General features: G+C 40.9%; 1 protein-coding gene across 2 annotated transcripts in view; it reads right to left on the reverse strand.

The window, feature by feature from the left end:
• The window catches only part of MYOM1 (myomesin 1), a 119,219-nt gene that overhangs the window by 37,748 nt on the left and 62,556 nt on the right, over positions 1–18,915 (reverse strand). The window contains exons 17-22 of one of the 2 annotated variants that reach the window (XM_018039757.1): positions 15,733–15,854; positions 14,114–14,401; positions 11,820–12,016; positions 10,975–11,101; positions 7,428–7,612; positions 3,451–3,565 (exon numbers count right to left, since the gene is read on the reverse strand). In XM_018039757.1, the coding sequence (XP_017895246.1) occupies positions 3,451–3,565; positions 7,428–7,612; positions 10,975–11,101; positions 11,820–12,016; positions 14,114–14,401; positions 15,733–15,854 (1,034 nt within the window). The remainder of the gene's footprint in view (positions 1–3,450; positions 3,566–7,427; positions 7,613–10,974; positions 11,102–11,819; positions 12,017–14,113; positions 14,402–15,732; positions 15,855–18,915) is intronic. The other variant, XM_018039756.1, reaches the window with a different exon arrangement.

Raw genomic sequence — 18,915 nt, forward strand, 5'->3', positions numbered from 1 at the left:
ATGCCAGTGGATTAGGTTAACTTTTACCTGGAATTCAAATTACATTCGAGGTATCTTGTTAGATGCATTTGAGGTTTGCTGTTACATGATAAGCTTCATTTTCTGTCTGAAATATTAATAACGTGTTCCAAAAAGAGTTGTTCTTCTGAAATAGCAATCCAAGTCTCATATTCCAAACCCTGAAACTGATAACCGATCCTCATCCCCCATCCCGGGCCTCAGATGTTTTAGCATAAAATAAATACCTGGTTAAAAGTAAAATGTGGTATTTTATAAAGTTAGTAAACACAGACAACCATAGGCTACGTAAAACTTTTTTTTGTCGATCTTGTGTGCGTTGATTTATTCGGGGTTTTGTTGGAGTCTAGTTGCTTTACAGTGTTGTTAGTGGGAAGCCACTGTATAACACAGGGAGCTCTCGGTGCTCTGCGATGACCTGGATGGGTGGGGTGGTATGGGAGGGAGGTCCAAGATCAAGGGGGTATATATGTATACATGTAGCTGATTTACTTCTGTGTATAGCAGAAACTAACACATCACTGTAAAACAATTATACTCTAATAAAAAATGCATTTAAGTTTTTACGGGGATTTATGAAACCTTAACACTTTGTTTGTAGCCTGTTTAACTATGGACAATATTTTGTGACCCTCTATCTGAGCTTCCATCATGCTGTGCTATAAACTGTTTTCCCTTAGATTGCAAGGTCAGTAGGCAGTGACAAGTCATTTTATTCTACTCACATGGTGCCCACACAGCACCTGGCATGAAGCAGGTGTGCAGAACGCATATGAATGTGCCTGAACATTCATGTAGGAATGAGTGTGCCTGCTGCCTATGAAACAAGGACCAGTGTCTCCTGGGTTTTGGGCTCCTTCATGGCGATGCTTCAGACTTCCCTGGTGGCTCAGTTGCTAAAGAATCTGCCTGCAATGCAGGAGACCCAGGTTTGATCCCTGGGTCAGGAAGATCCCCTGGAGAAGGAAATGGCAATCCATTCCAGTATTCTTGCCTGGGAAATCCCATGGACAGAGCTGCCTGGTGGGCTACGGTCCATGGAGTTGCAAGAGTTGGACACCACTTAGCAACTAAACCACCACAGTGGAGATGCTTCAGGTCAGCATCTTGACTTGGTGTCTCCCAGGAATCTTTCCTAGGTTGGAGCCAGCGGTTCCTGAGCAGGTTAATCTGGTGCCGTTTAGTCTGCAACCGTTGTTTGTAATTATACTCTGGGAATTAAATGGCCACAAAACAACTTTGGGGGCCTTATTCCGCACCAGTGAAACAACACTCTCCCCTAGGAGCCCACCAGCAAACCCCGTTTTGAAGACAAAGTTTCCATCATGGTGGCTTTGCTAATGTCCTGCCTGGCTACCTGCCATCCTGAGGGTTATTGATGAGAAAACAAGAAATCAATTTAAGCTCTTTTTCAGTCAATCCACTGCTTAACAGGTGCTTTTAACTCATCAATGACTAGTAATCTAAATGTTCTTACACGAGTAGCCTTGCAGTTGGGCCCTTTGGCATGTCCACTCAGCATCTTGTATTTCTACACAGTTGGTACCTGCAGGGTGTGATTTCTATAGAGATCTGTGTCCTCATGTCTTTGTGTGTTACCTTTTATCTGGCACATGCGTTCCCAGCATTTTTCTGCTTTCTCATGACATTTTGCAAAGAGTACCTATATGAGGTATGGCACTCTCTCCCCACACACTACTACACTTTGGTACACGAAGGTCACTTCTGTCACACCCAGCTCTAGAGGGTAGTTACAAGAGTAGCTGAAAGTAGTTTATGAAGTAATAGGTTGAAAGGGGCAGGTACTTTCTCAAAGGGTGCATCTGACATTCTCTTTAAGCATCATGAAGTGAGAGCAGAATTTTCTATATTTATATTCTTTTCTTATCATAAAACAAATATCACATTATATATCTGCTCTTTATTTCAATCTAGAAATAGGAAAGAGCTGAAGTGAGGGTGCTTGACTAGAATGAATATAAACTTAAAATAGGTGGTTAATACTTTTTAAAATCCTCTCTCATTTCCAGTGCTTTCTTTCATGCAACTTTAATGAACTGACATATATAACTTTGAAAAGTGATAGAGACTAAATGACAAAATAAGTATTATATAATGATCTGGAGCTATTTGCCCAGTGAACACTGTAAACTTTGTTTTCGTAACAAAGGGAAAGACTGTCTTTCCTAGTCCAATCACGGCATCTGGAAACTGGGCCGTGAGGGCTGCCTCAGCTCTATAGATCATTTAGTCAGGACTGCTGTTAGCTTAACCCAGGGGTCAGCAAACTATGACTCGTGGGCTATATCTGGACCATTGCCTCTTTCTGTATGGCCTGAAAGCTAAGAATGGTTTTTTACATTTTTAAATAGTTTTTAAAAATCCAAAGAAGATTAATAGTTCAAGATGTGAAAATTAGTTACAATTCAAATTTCATAATGGATGTAATTTATCATATTATATAATATATATCTATCATGCACAATAAAGTTTTACTGATACAGAGCCACACTCACTCATTTATGTATTATCTGTGGCTACTTTTGTGCCACAGCAGAGTTGAGGATAGTGACAGGCAAATATTTACTATCTGGCCCTTCACAGAGAAAATCTGCTGATTCCTAGTTTAACTTAGTAGCTACAATGATAAAAACCCTACTTTTCTTTAAGGATCATGTTTGCTCCCTGAGAAGTTCTAGCTTCTTCTGTGGTAGAAAAATATTCTTGTGGGAGTTAATGGCCACTGTATAACAGAAATAGTGTCCCAGGAATGTATGCTTTTAAACAGTTGGTCCAGGAAGCATAATTTGATCAAGAATTTCCATGTTTTTAAGTATGAACCAAAGTAGCCCTAAAAGTGAAGTGAAAGTGTTAGTCGCTCAGTCATGTCCAACTCTTTGCAACTCCATGGACTGTAGCCTGCCAGGGTTCTCTGCCCATGGAATTATCCAGGCAAGAATACTGGAGTGAGTAGCCATTCCCTTCTCCAGGGAATCTTCCAGACCCAGGGATCTCCCACATTGCAACCACTTCAAACCTGGCTCACCCCTGCCCTGAGGTCCTGTGATGGGGTAAATGATTGTCACGTCCAATGGTCATACTTGGGATTCCCTTGTGGCTCAGCTGGTAAAGAATCCACTGCAATTTGGGAGGGGTGGGTTTCATCCCTGGGTTGGGAAGATCCCCTGGAGAAGAGAAAGGCTACCCACTCTAGTATTCTGGCCCAGAGAATTCCATGGGCTGTATAATCCATGGGGTTGCAAAGTCAGACACGACTGAGTGACTTTCACTTTTCACTGTCATACTTATCAGTCGTTTGGATAGCATACAGTGATGATTTTGAAAATGAGGAAAAACGTAGAAGTAAGGTTGAATGTTACTTTGGTATCTTACACAGATGAGATAAACTTTAACGAAAAGGTAAAAGCCCACCTGGACGGGTTTCGGCTACAACAGGCCCAGCGAGGTCAGACGGCTTCCCGACACCTGCCTGGTTTACGGCTCGAACTCGGAACACGTAGCTCTCACCCTCCTTGAGGCCTTGCACCTGCAAGAAGCAGATATAGAAGTGATGGTCACTGTGTCATTTGAACAGAAGTGCTCTTCCCCTGTGGAGTGATTCAGCTATACAGCACAGGATTTGGGTTCTAAACTTCATCCTGTCAGAGACTCAGTGTGTGTCTTCAGCTAAGACTTTCTTCTTTCCTGACCACATATAAGTAGACATTTCCAAGATCCCTTGAAACTCAGATGTTCTTTCTTTTTTAGATAATTTAATAGCCACAAACATCAGAAATAGGAGACTGATACCCTTATGGTTTACAGGAGTAAACCACCTTATTCTTTGGTCAAATGACAAAGTGTTCACAAGAGCATATGGGCTGCCCTCTTTTCCTGGTCCTTTTGGAACATTCCAAAGAAATTTCAGATAAAAGTTCTGGCAGAAGAGGGGAATTACAAGCATGGATCTTAGATCATACATTGCTTTCCATTTGTTTAAAAGCATGTTAAAGCATTAGAACAAAAACAAATAGAAACTGTCCTTGTAAATATAATATAGCTATTTCTCACTAAATAGACAAGCAACTAACATGGCTGCAAGTTTTGGTGATTTGTGAATAGCCAATGTATTCGAATTTCAGGTCCTCACATTGTCATGCATCAAGATGTTTGCTGAGGACCTATATTATAAGTGTACCACTGAGCTAGAGTTACAAAAGCGTGAGGAAAATAAAAAATATATATTTATAATATGCTTTTATATGACAGTCCCACTTCATAATTTTTTGTGACTTCCTTTGGGTTCAGCTCAGTCTCATAAATACAGAAACAGTATAAATATTATCAATATCTTACAAAAATTATCTTTTTAAAAGCATTTGACTTTTAAAACCTATATCATACTTTAAGAAGGAATTTATTATACACAGAGGACATAGTTTTTCCCATAGTGTTGTGATGGAGATTAACATCCAAAATGGGATTTAAATCACACAAAGCTGGAATATATTTACTCAGCTAAGCAAAAGGTTTGTGACCATGCATTAGGTGAGCTATGTATTAAATTGTTGGGGTTTTAATCTAATGATTTAATGGTGTTTATGATAACAGAATGCTACAGTTATGATAACAGAATGTTACCGTTACGATAGCTTTTACTGGAGCTAATGGATTTCTGAGATGATTTTAATCTGTAAATGAACTTGAATTTAGGCACAAGCTAAATGCATAAAGTTTGATGTATTTAAAGTGCATATTTAGAGATAGTGCCAGGCAACTGTGGATCTACAAAAAGGAACAGAAACACTTCCTTGTTGTGATAAAAATAGACCAGTTGCCAGGTGCCGGCCACATCTGCACCGGCCGCTCAGGTAGTACGTGACCGTGAGTTAGATTTCAGCATCCCGTGTCTAGCCACTGGGGTGACAGGCACACCCCTACGCCCTTCCACGACTGCAGGGCAATGGCTGCTGAGCTTAAAGCACTAGAGATGCGCCACACGTGCACACATCACATCTATTTCTTCCTTTTCTTGGATCTGTTTTCCTCCTTAAAATTTCCAAAAGAACCGCCTTCTCTTGTCTTCTTCATCTTTGTCCCCTTCTAATTATTCATTTCCTTCTCACCACACTGTATCAGCAGATTGTAATTACCAATAAAAAAAGGAAGTGTGAGCTCAGCTGGTTAAATTTTTTTGATGTAAAGCAATGCACCTTTAACTCCTTCTAGGAACCCCCAGACACTCCATGCTCACATGAACAGGGATGCTTCTGGCAGATACCAGCTAACCCACTAGGTTCTGTGCAGTGGTGCTAAAATCTCCTATTCCTGGAGTTATTAACATATCTCCTTTCCTCACTTAAACTTGATAATGTTTTTTAACGTGTACATTTTCCCCCCATTTCAGGCCTGAAACTTTTCTGAATATGAACCACCTGGAAGAGGGACTCCACATCATCATGGGAAGGGGCATTATGGGAACCTCAACTTTTCTTATGTCTTTACCATTTGAATTTATCATCATTAGCATCCATCCATTTTATAACCATAAAAGTCAATATTCTATTTTCCCTTTAAAAACTGTGGCCAAACTCTAGGGTCATTTCCTTACAGAGAGTCCATCTCCTGCTTTGTGAGGGGCACTCAACCTCAGTCTCTCTCTTCCCCCTAAATTTGCCTTTCTTCTGTTTCTTGTCTTTTTTTAAAAATGAGTAACATTAACCAGTTTTTGATCTGCTTAAACTCTCTTATTTCCTCTTCCTGTCCATTTTTTTCTAGGCTCCTGGCTCCCTTTGCTTGACTTCTCACCCTGGTTTAGATCCTGTCTGTGGAACTCTTGGGACCCCTGTGCTGTGGCTGATGGAGGATTTGGAGGTCACGGGAGCTATAAGCACACACCACCACCATCTAGGATGTGTCTGACCTGTTTTTCACTGGCTTTTGGGGTACGTTTGCATCCAGAGACCTCCTGGTTCTCTGGAGCCAAACCACATCCTAGCTCCAGAACTTCCTTCACCATTTCTCTGCCCCAGGAAACGTGACCTTCCTTATTGCCTCGTGGTTTTGTAAGGGGCTGGTGAGTTTACTGCATGTGCTAAGCTGAGTCAATGGCATGTTGGATGTAACAGTTTACGGGTCATCTCTATTGGAGAATATATTTATATTTTTATGAGGACTATAAATGCCTTAACCCCAGAGCACTCTCTGTGACAGATGGTGTTGGCTCTACTGGCAGGTTGACAAGAGAAGCCTCTTAAAGTAGGTTTACTCTGAGAATCCCCCAAGGCCTACCCTCTGGGCAGGGGCCTATTCCACCAGCAGATAAGGCTCCACACTGAATGCCCAGGCAGCGTTCTGTGATCGTACACTCACACTTCATTCCGAGTAACGGGGATTGGAGTCACATTCCCTACAGTTTCCAGGGCTCCACTGTGGACTTGGGGTGTCCATATGCCATGACTGACATCAGGGGAAAACATGCTTTGAGGTTTCCATTTGGTACTACTGGCTATAGCAGAACCGTCTCAGGTAGGTGGGAGTTAGAAACTGGTTTGGTTAGAACACTCTAGAGGAAACTGGAAGGCAGTGACGTGGATAAGGGTGAAGTCAAGGTCAAGAGTTGAGTCACTCTTCTGGCCCCTGAGAGCTCACGTGAGCACAGGTGTGAGAGGGCAGGTGAGGTGAGGCCATGCATGACTCAAGGGATTGGAGTTTAAAGCTCACAGGTGTGCTGCTGCTGCTGCTAAGTCACTTCAGTCGTGTCCGACTCTGTGCGACCCCATAGATGGCAGCCCACCAGGCTCCCCCGTCCCTAGGATTCTCCAGGCAAGAACACTGGAGTGGGTTGCCATTTCCTTCTCCAATGCATGAAAGTGAAAAGTGAAAGTGAAGTCACTCAGTCGTGTCCAACCCTCAGCAACCCCATGGACTGCAGCCTTCCAGGCTCCTCTGTCCATGGGATTTTCCAGGCAAGAGTACTAGAGTAGGGTGCCATTGCCTTCTCTGTCACAGGTGTGAACTCTATGAAAATAACATCCTCAAATCAAAAACACCCTCAAAAATATGTGCAGTAGGAATGAGAATGTCACCTTTTGGGGATGGTAAGTAATCACATCTTAAGACTGGAAGTAGTGAAGATATGAGGTGGGTAAGTGGAGCTGAAGAGGAAAACAAGAGAGAGGAGAGGTAATTTCTAAAGCCAGGCAAAGAGATTTGGGTCAAATTATAACCAAATTCTTTTAAGCATCAGAAACTTCCCCAAACCCCACCCACTGCCAAATGGAAGCCTACCAGGAACCCGACACATGACTTTAAAATTACCCTGTTAAAAGACCCCTTTTTCTTTAAAAAAAAAAAAAAGAGAGAGAGAGAGCGAGGGAAACTTTCTCAAACTGTGAGCATCCTCTGACCTTCAGGTATGTGTGTTTCAGAGCCGCCTCATTGAGTCCTCTCCACCGGTCCTCTCTGGCACTGGCCTCCTTTATGTCCACAAAGTAGCCAGTGACTGGAGTCCGTCCTGAGTGGATGGGAGGCTTCCACTGCAGAACCAGGGAGGTTTTCCTGACTTCACTGTACTTGAGACTGTGCGGTGGTCCTGAAGAGCGAAAGAGAGACCTGTGTGTAAGTTTTCTTAATGGCTCTGCATCAGCCTAAGACCCTTTATGGGCAGCAAGTGGTTAAGGCCAGTTCGAGGTGCCCTCCAGCGGCTGGATGAAGCGTTGCCCTCAGGCTGTCCTCAGGCCTGTGTTCCTCACCTTTTACCAGGACAGTTTAATTTGGTTGCAGATTCAGCTTCTGATTATTTTTGGCCGACAATCTGAAAATGCACCCCAATCTCAATTACAATGAAGCAAGTAACTAGTGGCTTCATTGAACAAGTATCTAATGGCTTGTGAATATAGAAAAAGAAATACATGGGACATCCCTCGTGGTCCAGTGGTTAAGAATCAACCTGCTAATGCAGGAGACACAGGTTTGATTCTTGGTCCCGGAAGATCCCACGTGCCTCAGGACAGCTAAGCCTGTGCACCACGACTACTGAGTCTGTGCTCGAGGGCCGGGGAGCTGCAACTTCTGAAGCCTGCACACCGTAGCCTGTACTCCACAAGAGAAGCCACCACAATGAGAAGCCCACACACCACAACTAGAGACAGTCCTGACACACAGCAGTGAAGACCCAGCACAGCCAAAAATAATAAATACATTGTTTTTTCAAAAAGAAAAATATATTGCAAAATAGCTCCCCACTAGAAGGATACCCATAAAGCTTATATTTCATATAGGGGTAAAAACAAACTACACTTGTGGTTGCAAAGAACTTTCACCAAAACAAAGACATTCAATCCCATGGGTCCTGAATCTGTGTTAAACCTTACTAGGCACTTCACATTCTTTCATCTCATCCATTCCTAAAACAACTAGCAGAAAGTTCGGGGAAGCCAAGGAACTTGATCAACCTGTTCTGGAAGGAAATCAAACATTCCCTGTGTGTGTTCTTTGCACTCTTGGAAGAGTCCCAGCTACTCAGTGATTACCTGCGTGTTTGCATGACTATCAGCTGCCATCAGGTGATAGTTATTTGTTTTCCTTTTTTTTTTAAATAACAAGTGATTTCTAACCAACCAATCAAAATCACCTGAACTGACTCATGGTGGCTTGAGAGCCAACAAGTGCGAACTCAATCGTGCTATCCCTTGGGGTTTTGTTATGGATCGCTCAATGTTGCCTGGGCCCTTGACCTCGGCTTAACAGTCACAATGAGTCATCCTTGTCTCTTGATGATGCCTGGTGTGGAAACAGGTTTGAACAATAACACCAGTACCTTACCCTGGCATGGCACGTTCTGTTATGCAGATAGCTTCCATGACTGTTGTCCTGTGTCATCCTCAGGAGCCAGGGAGCCATCCTAACCGTAGCCCCAGCCCTGTTTTCCAGGCGGGGGTCACTGAGCTGCTGCTTCCTAAGCCCCATGTCTAAGAATAAGCAGACCCAGCTCTCAAACCAACCTGCCACTTAGTGCCTTTGTGACCCCCTGATTATCATTTAACCTGAATCTGTTTCTTTATGTGTAAAACAAAGGGATGACAAAACATCCTAAATGCTCTCATCTGTCATCAGGCTTTCTTGATTCATGATTTACCCAACACTTCTCAGTAAGTCAAGGGTGGATCTGGGAATAGACAGGTCTTGGGGGATGGAGAACTGCCCCATTCATTTCTCCTCTGATTTGGGAGCACTCACCCTGCAACCTCTTTTGCTAACTACACCGCTTTCTATGAGATCATTTTCCATAGGCCTGCTCAGAATTTGTTGGTCTCTAGTCTGGTGGGCTGCCATCTATGGGGTCGCACAGAGTCGAACACGACTGAAGCGACTGAGCAGCAGCAGCAGTCACTCACATTTTAACTTTATTCTGGAACTGCAAGAATTTAAAAACAGATCCACTTTTGTGTAGGAGGCAGAAAGAACTTAAGAAATAGCACCAGCTTCAAGAAAGTGCTAGGAAAGGCAGTGTGTTTACCTCTTGTATTTACTGAACCTGAGTGAACACTTCTCTTGAGTTTCTCTTGTAATCTTTGTATTCACACATGATAGAGATGTGATGCAGATGGATACTGGCTAAGTTAAGGTAAAACGATGGTTCTCCGAGGATGCTAAGGTTTCACCAGAGGAAGAGGGTGGCCCTGGGAGCAGACTGGGTTCATTCAGTGTGCCCAGGGTGGCCTGGGGTTCCAACGAGGTTGATGTTGGTGCCACAGCAGGTATTAAACAAGCTGAACATTGAACCCAAGTGGGAGAGCTTAGTCATTCTGTGGCATTAAAGTATTTGGGTCTTTGAAGTTAGTGACATTGGAAGCAGAATAAAACCATCCACCAAATACATTAGCAACTTTAATGTATTAGTCTGTGCTAGTCTGACTCTGGGCTTCGCTAGTGGCTCAGTCGGTAAAGAATCCACCTGCAATGCGGGAGATCTGGTTTGGATCCCTGGGCTGGGAAGATCCCCTGAAGGAAGGGATGGCCATCCACTCCAGTATTCTTGCCTGGAGAACCCCCATGGACAGAGGATCCTGATGGGCTGCAGTCCTTGGGGTTGCAAAGAGTCGGGCATGACTGGGCGACTAAGCACAGTCTGACTCTAAGTGACTTGGTGAATTAGTTAGTATCTAGTCTTTGGATTTGTTCACTTTTGTAGCTGTGTAAGAGTTAAAGGCATAGGTGGCGAATGTTTCTGGCTTTCACCTATTTTTTTCAGCCAACCATCCTCCATGACAACCTCCAAAGTAGAGTATTTCCAGTTCGGTTCCAGGATCTTTGTTGTGATGCAGAGATGGGGAAAAGTTGACATAGAGAGACAGGGCTGGGGAGGTAAGTAAAAGATTTAAGAGGATCAAGGCAGGACTTAAGTCCTAGGCAGGCACATAGGGTCCTCCGTGTGTACAGTGAAGAGTTGGGAGCCAGGGAGGAGGAGACAACAGGAAGGAGGTCATGGGGGCTGGGGCTGGGGAAGGGGATTGGGGGAGATTGATAAATGAGAGGCTCCAGAACATTAAGAGAATGTGCAACAATTCAGGAGTGCAGGAAGACGCTTTAGAGAAATGTAGCTGGGATGTGTGAATTGAATGTCTTTCAATGGTCTTTAAGAAGCATAAGCAAAGATGGGTATTTCTGTTGAATAATCAAGTAGCATTCAACCCGTGTACTTCTGTCCATCTTACTCCATACAGAGGCTGAGCTATGGGGACTCTAGGATTTATCTGGAATATAAGAAATTTATACTCAGTTTTATATTGGTTCCTATTAATAGATTTGTAAAAATATTTTACATAAACATGAGGGGCTGAGAGAATTTGTCTTCCTTAGAAGCTATGTAGCACTTAAATTTAGTTCCAGATTGTAGGATCCATTGGAAGAAGCTCTGAGCCTCAGTGCTGAGACACGGTCTCCCCAAGTTACCTGGAACAGCAATGGTCCATTCTTCACATTTGAAGCTGGCGCTTACTGCTGAGGGCGCCCCCAACCCGGCGATGTTCATGGCTGCCACTTGGAACTGATACACCATGTTCTCCTTCAGGTTGCTAATCTGCAACATGGACAGCATCACAGAGACTGACGGTTTCAGGTTTGCTTCAACATTGCATTTATTTAGAGTATGCGTTGGACATACTCTAGAGTGATCCCCAGGGAGTCACACCCTTCTGGTAATCTCCTTGTGAATGTAGGTGAAACCTGAGACTTGCTTCTGGGCAACAGAACAGGGCAGGGGTATTGGAATATCAGTCCTGTGGTTGTGTTGCATCAAATGGCAAAGGAGGAGATACGTTTCATATGTAATTAAGATTACTAATCAGTTGGTTTTGAGTTAAGCAAAAGGGAGATAGATTATCCTGACTATGATACTGCAATTAATAATAAGAAATACATGTTTTATCTTTTTTGTCTCCATTCCTGGCACAGAGCTGTAAAACACTTGGAATTTCCCAAGTGATGAGAGTGACAAACATATTTTACTGTGTTAATGAGGTGACTTTTGGAAAGCATCTAAAGATGGGGCCTGACTGCCAGGGCAGCTAATCGTGTGCTTAGAGGGCGGGAACTTTCAGCCTCATCCCAGACCTCTGGACCGCTGGAGAGGGAAGATGGGCTGGAGATTAAGTTCATACACCAATGGCCAATGGTTTAATCAATCGAGTCTATGTAGTGAAGCCTCCATAAAAGCTGCGTCTCTTATACGTATCCTGCATTGGCAGCTCTTTACCACTTGTACCACTTGGGAAGCCCACAGAAGGCCACACGCTTACCTTATATGCCTCATCACTGACGGCTTTGATGTTGGCTTCTCTCCATCTTCCTGGTACCCCGTCGATCACTTCACGATAGTTCACATAATAACCCGTAATTTCAGCCCCTCCAGTCTTATCTGGCTGCTTCCATCCAAGAACCATTGAGTCACGAAAACTTTCGAGACAAGTGATGTCACAGGGTGGAGATGGTGGTGCTGTTGTAACATGAAGAGCTTGTGAGTGGACAGAACTGCTTCTGTGATTCTACATCCATCAAACTGTCTCACTGATGCCATGCGGGAGGGCACTAGGTCTTGAATGTAAAACTAAAACGTAATACCAGTAAGCAACTTGGTGTCCATTTGATGTTCAAGGAAGAAAACTGACACACAGTAAAAACTGCATCACAGTTATTAGTCCAGAGATAAAAAGAACCTGCCCCCTTCATTCCCAAGAAGAAAGAAGCTTTGAAATATTAACAGCAAAATGTGTTTCTAACAAAATCCTGAAAAAACTAACAATATTCTGAATAATGATGCATTCCCCATATGAAGAAATATTTTCCCAAGATATGTATTTTCGTTTTTTTTTAAAATAATACTTTACATATTTTTACTGCTTAGTTTTCATCTTGCTTTATGTATCTCAACTCTAAATTTTAGGACTGAGGTACATAGTATGTCTTCATTCCTAAAACAATAGAATGAAAATGTAGATATTTTAGTTTTTTTATGTGGCTTTGCTTTTATTTGCTCCTTGAGAAAAATAGCATATGTATATCGATTTCTGCCTTGATTCATTTATTAAGAATTTCCATATATTTCCAAACAGCTAGCATTTCACCACTCAGACACATACATCCATGTGAGACCTTACAACTATATAAGTTCTGTCTATACACAGGAAAAATCATATTCTGCAGCTCAGCTAAAAGCAGCATTAATTTTTTTTCTTAAACCAGAAACATTCTTCCATGTGATTCTTCTCTTAGTATAACACCTTTTACTCCATTGTTTTAACCCTGATATTGGATTATTATTCATATGGCGTGAAATACTACATACCTATCACTATGTTTATTAGCGCTTGGTCAGGAAAATATTTGGATACTATTTTAAAAGTTTCCCTTCATTTATGTGGCTTTGCTGATCGAACTTTCTCTCAACGACTGAAAATACAGTTTTTCTGATAAAAAAAGAGAGGGTGGCTGGTGAAAAGAAATCCACTCGATATGTAGTAACATTAGAAAGAATTTTCTGAGGATTTATGTGGGTTACCAGAGATAGGAACCATCTCATTCTTATTCAAAAAGATTCTCAGAACAATAAAGATTAAACAAAAAAAAATTTCCCTCTCTCCCTCCCATCATCAACCTCCGGCATTCACTACATTTAAAAACTCTTTCTCTGTTTCAGAGCAGTGTTGAATATGAATTCTCAAATGAGTTCACCCCATCTCATCTTGAGTTAAAGGGGTAAATAAAGGTGTCAAAAAAGCAGAGGTTACAGAAGTTAGAGGTGAGGTATAGGGGATGGGTGAGAGGCATGTTACAATTTGTCAGTATATACTAATTAATTCCTTTTTATTCAATAAGAGAAACATTGTCTCTTAGAATGTATAAACCACAAGCACCAAGTATCTTGATTAAAAAATCTGATTACTGATAATTAGTCTTTCTATTTTAATTCTGGTTAGATAATTAGCCTTACTGATAAACAGTCTTAGTTCTGGGAATGTGAATAATATATAATCGAATATAGTGATATGTGATTATAATACTATGTTAAACTTTTCATGACAACTCAAAGACATATTGTTACTTATGTTTATTTGAATTAAATGTGAAGGTAATTTGAAAAGCTAAGGATAAATAACATAAGTTAATAACTATGACCCTAATAAAATGTCAGTTCTTTGTGAAATATTTTTCCTATCCATTTACCAAAATGATATTTTGAAGGACCTCTTACAAGCTACGATTATCGAATTCTTCCTGCTCTCATGTCTAACTCTCAGCAAAATGAGGCCAAAGGTGTGTCTATTTGACAAGCTAGAAGGGACTCAATAACCAAATTACTTTAAATATTTCTATTGTCATTAAGCACAATGAATTATGTGTCAAAGCCAAGTTCACAGAAAACTACTTCTATGACTCATTAAACAAAGGTATTACAAATGGGTAACTGAAAACACATAAAATTAAGAATGAACACTGATGAAAGTGAACACAGATGGAAGAAGGTGATATGGACAATGAGCCGTGAGGACACTGATGTGAACAGATGAGACGCTCTTACTGTTTCATCGCTCACCTAGGTCCTTCTTCTTTCTCAGAGGCTCAGACTTACTTTTCCCCTCAAGGGCTGCTTTCTTTGATGGCAGGGAAAGCGCTTCCTGAACTGTTTCACTTACTTTACTCACTTCTGTTTGGCCCAGGTTGTGAGCACTACTGGGTAGTGAAGGTTTGTTAAGTTTGCTACCAAGCAAAGCATCTTTCTTAAAGGTTGGCCGGGAGGTGTCATGCATGCCTCCCCTGGAGTCTGTTAGTCCACCAGGTGTCTCATTCAGTTCAGGCCACACAGCTGGAGACACTCCTCCCCCTACAATTGCCAGATAACAACAGAAACACTTTGAGCCAGGACGCGCAATACAGATTACGCTTAGAATAAAAAAGAAAAACATTAGCACCACACACAGAACAAAAACAATCTTGGTTTAAAGGAAATCACTTGAATTTGCAAGAAATATGGAAAGCATACATTTCACATAACTAACACCAAGGAAACATTTCAACTTCTCCATATTCTGGGAAAAGAAGAAATGAGAACAAAAAACCAGAGACAGAACAAGAACCATTTGGATTTGCAGGACCCAAGTAAATATAACAACAAGCACTTCTCAGACATTTCTTAAGATATAAGTTCCATTATTCAACAGAATGGGGGATAGGGGGAGTGCACAAGAGACAAACAAAGATCTTGATTATGTAACAATTAGAGTTATGTACCTTATTGATATAGTAATGGTCTGTACCTCCCAATCTCAAAGAAACATGTTCACTATGTCCTTATAATACGAACATATTATAAGGAATGTTAAAAAGTAATACAGGGGAATTCCCTGGAGATCCAATGGTTAAAACTCTGTGCTTCCACTGCAGAGGACACTGGTTCCAACCCTGGTTGGGGAATTAAGATCCCACATGTCTTGTGACACACACACACAAAAAAATGTAATACGAGATGCTAACTGAAGACAACTGGTATTAAATAATCTTCCTATTTACATATGTGCTACTATATCACAGATTTCATTTTTATTGCTTGAACTACCTGGGTCCCTTCCCCACCTTAAGATTGGGAGGCACATCATTATACATACATATAATTACTTTATTACTGGTTTTATTCTGTTGGTTACTTTGCCAGCAGAGATGAAACATATGATTAAGCAACCATGCATGTTTTACACGAATTTTAGCAGAGTTTATAAAAGGCAGGTTAATGTGCTGCTGTTACTGAAAACAAGCCAGGCTCTGCTGCAGATGGAATGGCTTTTAGGTATGAGATGATCTGGTTACGGGTGATACACCACCTCATGGGATTGGATGGCCCTCTGTATTCCCAGGATGAGCACCAAGTTAAAGTGGAGTTTCACACAATGGGAATGAATATCTGAGGAAACTTGGGCTGATAAAGATGGAAAGGCTACAGAAGCAGAGAATCTGGATAAGTGATGGAGATCTGTAAAAGAACAGCTGTGGAAGATTAGAGGTTGCCTGGAGTCAGAGACGATGACCATCTGAGGATGGGATCATTGAGCCATCTTAGAAACTTGACACAGTCTCTGGAGAGGATGGCATCCTTCGTTGTAACTTAGGAAAAATCATTCCCACCCCCCGCACCCGTAAAGCTGTGCATGAAGAACTTACCAATAGCAGCTTTTACTTCGATTGCTTCTGAATCCTGTGAATATTCACTAAGTCCGGCGGCGTTAACTGCTCTGACCCGGAAAATATAACTCTGGCCGGTCTTCAATCCGTGACAAGTAAATCTGAAAGGGAAGAAAATTTTTAAAGTTTCCCAGGAGGAAAATTAAGGGACTAAACTAAATTCTGTTAGTTTAACAGAATGATCTGGCTTTATGAAAACCATTCATTTTTTCAAAAGGAAGAAAAGAATGTAGAGAGATCCAGGTAACATACATACATTAAACAAGAAGGCATCTCAGGCAATTTTCTAAACTCACTCTGTCAAATAGTGAGGAGTCCTGGTTTTCCCCTGAATAAACACCCTATCCTTTTTGAACCTGTGTGTACTTATCAGTAAAATGGAGATAATAATGCCTACATAGTAATTCTTGTGTGAAGATTGACCATAAATTATATATAGTACAGGGGCAGGAATAAATTAGGAATTAATAGACACACTACTATATATTAAATAGATCAATATCAAGGTCCTACTGAACAGCAAAAGGAACTATATTGAATATCTTATAACAACCTATAATGGAAAAGAATTTGAAAAGAATATCTATATCTATATATAAACTGAATGACTTTGCTATACACCTGAAATATTATAAATCAACTATACTTCAATAAAAAATTAAAAATAAAATTTAAAAAGTATAATAGTACCCATTACAGGCCCTGGATATAAGAGGCACTGACTAAATAATAGGTGGTATTAATAACATTATTAATGATTATTTCAGGGTTATATTTATAGTTCTAAAGCACTGGCTGCCCCTTGTCACAGAGGCCTACTCGCTGCCTCCCTGAATGCCATGGAAGGTAAAATTACTTGAAAAATTATGCTAGAATCTGAAAATTAGGTGAAACATTGACTTGAGAATTGTCATGTACATTTTAAGGTTCAGTAATGAGGTGTGAATCCATGGGCAGTTTCACACATAAAACAACCTCACTTTCTTAATAGTTACCAGGGCTATAAAAACAACCTGTTTCATGAATCACAGTAACATTCTAATCCATCCTAAGGACTGTAAGTAGAGGAAATTACTGCCTGCTTATGACTCTGCCACTATCAGCAAGTTGAAATATTTAATACAGGCAGCCATAGTGTAGGCCAGCTCAGTTCAGTAAACATTTACCAAGCACTTCAGTATTCCAGACACTGAGCTAGGTTTTGAGAATAGGTAACAAATGGTGTCAGTCCTTGAGCAGCTCCCCTCCATTTGTGGAAAGGCAGTCAATGCCTACTTGCCATGGAAGTTTCTAAACAGTCCTTGGAAAATGTAGGAAACTCAGAGTAAACATGAAATGCACAAACAGGTTAAATGAATCTCTTGCAAAGCATACTGCCTTCTCCCACTAACTGGTTTGTCTTCATTCTCTAGTGTTCTGCAAAGGAATGACTCGACCTATGGGGTCCTTGGAATAGAATTGGCCACGCCAGAAGCTGCCTAACAAACCTGCTTGACAATGGGGTGGGGGAATTCTCCCCTGAAATCTCCTAAAGCAAAGGAGGCTCAGAATTTGGGTGTAGGCCAGAATTCGTCATCAGTTTACAAATCTGGTTGGCAAAATATTCAAAAGCAAGGAAAAAAAAAACCCTCCTTACATTAGAACTAGATACAAGATCACTAAGTATTCTGAATGTCTTTATTTTGGTGTGTGTATATCTCCTCAGCACTGGATTTACCATACTGATGTTCAAAACTCATACAATACCAATACTTTTTTCTACTCATTTAAAATGCTGGCATCATTAATGACACAGGACAGCTACATGAGCAAAAAGCAAACTGGACTATTTTCTGACATCATACACAAAAATAATCTCAAAATGGATTAGACTTAAATGCAGGACCTGAGACCATGAAAGTTCTATAAGAGAGCATAGGCCATATACCTTTAGACCCTGGTCTTACAGCATTTCTTTGGATTTGTCTCCTCAGCAAGGAAAGCAAAAGGAAAAGTAAACAAATGGGACTACAGCAAATGAAAAAGGTTTTGCACAGCAAAGTAAACTATCAACAAAGCAAAAAGGCTACTTACTGAATGGAAGGAGATATGAGCAAATGATACATCTAATATGGGGTTAATACCCAAAATATACAAATAATTCATAAAACTTAATATCAAACCCTTCCCAAACAACCCAATTAAAAAATGGGCAGACATTTTTCAGAAAATGTCTGAATAGACATTTTCCTGAAGAAGACATACAGAGGGTCAACATGAAAAGATGCTTAACATCAGTAACCGTAAGGGAAATGCAAATCAGAACCACAATGAGCTATCACCTCACACCTGTCAGGATGAATATCCTCAAAAAGACAAGAAACAAATAGTTTTGGCAAGGATGTGGAGGAGAGGGAATGCTCATTGTTGGTGGGATGTAAACTGGTATATGGAAAAGAGCATGGAGGTTCCTCAAAATATTAAAAACAGAACTACCATACCATCTAGCAGTTCCACTTCTGGGTATTTTTCTGAAGAAAACAGAAGCACCAATTTGAAAAGATACACGTGTCCCTATGTTCAACTGCAGCATTACTGACAGTAGCCAAGATATAAAAGCAACCTAAGTTTTCACTGATAATGGATAAAGGACATGTGGCATGTACACACAATGGAGTATTACTCAACCATAGAAAGGAATGGAGGCTTGTCATTTACAGCACGGATGAACCCAAAAGGGATTATGCTAAGCGAAGTGAGTCAAATAGAAGAAGACAAATACTGTATGACTTCATTTCACTTATATGTGGAATCTAAAAAGCAAAGCAAATGAACAAACAGAACAAAAGAGAAACAGACTCTTAGATACAGAGGACAAACAGGTGGTTGCCAGAGGGGAACAGGGTTGGGGGTTGATGAAATAGGTGAAGAGGATTAAGAGGTACAAACTTCCAGTTAAAAAATAAGTCATGGGGATGATATGTATAGCCTGGGGAATATAGTCAATAATACTGTAATAGCTTCGCAATGGTGGCAGTGGGTACTTAGACTTATTGTGGAGATCATTTGGTAATGTATAGAAACACTGAATCACTATGTTGTGCACCTGGAACTAACATAGTGTTGTAGATTACTTATACTTGAATTTAAAAAAAAATGTCTGGATAATTTTTGTTTACTAGA

The sequence above is a fragment of the Capra hircus genome, chromosome 24 (genome assembly GCF_001704415.2).
Source record: "Capra hircus breed San Clemente chromosome 24, ASM170441v1, whole genome shotgun sequence".
Taxonomy (NCBI): domain Eukaryota; kingdom Metazoa; phylum Chordata; class Mammalia; order Artiodactyla; family Bovidae; genus Capra; species Capra hircus.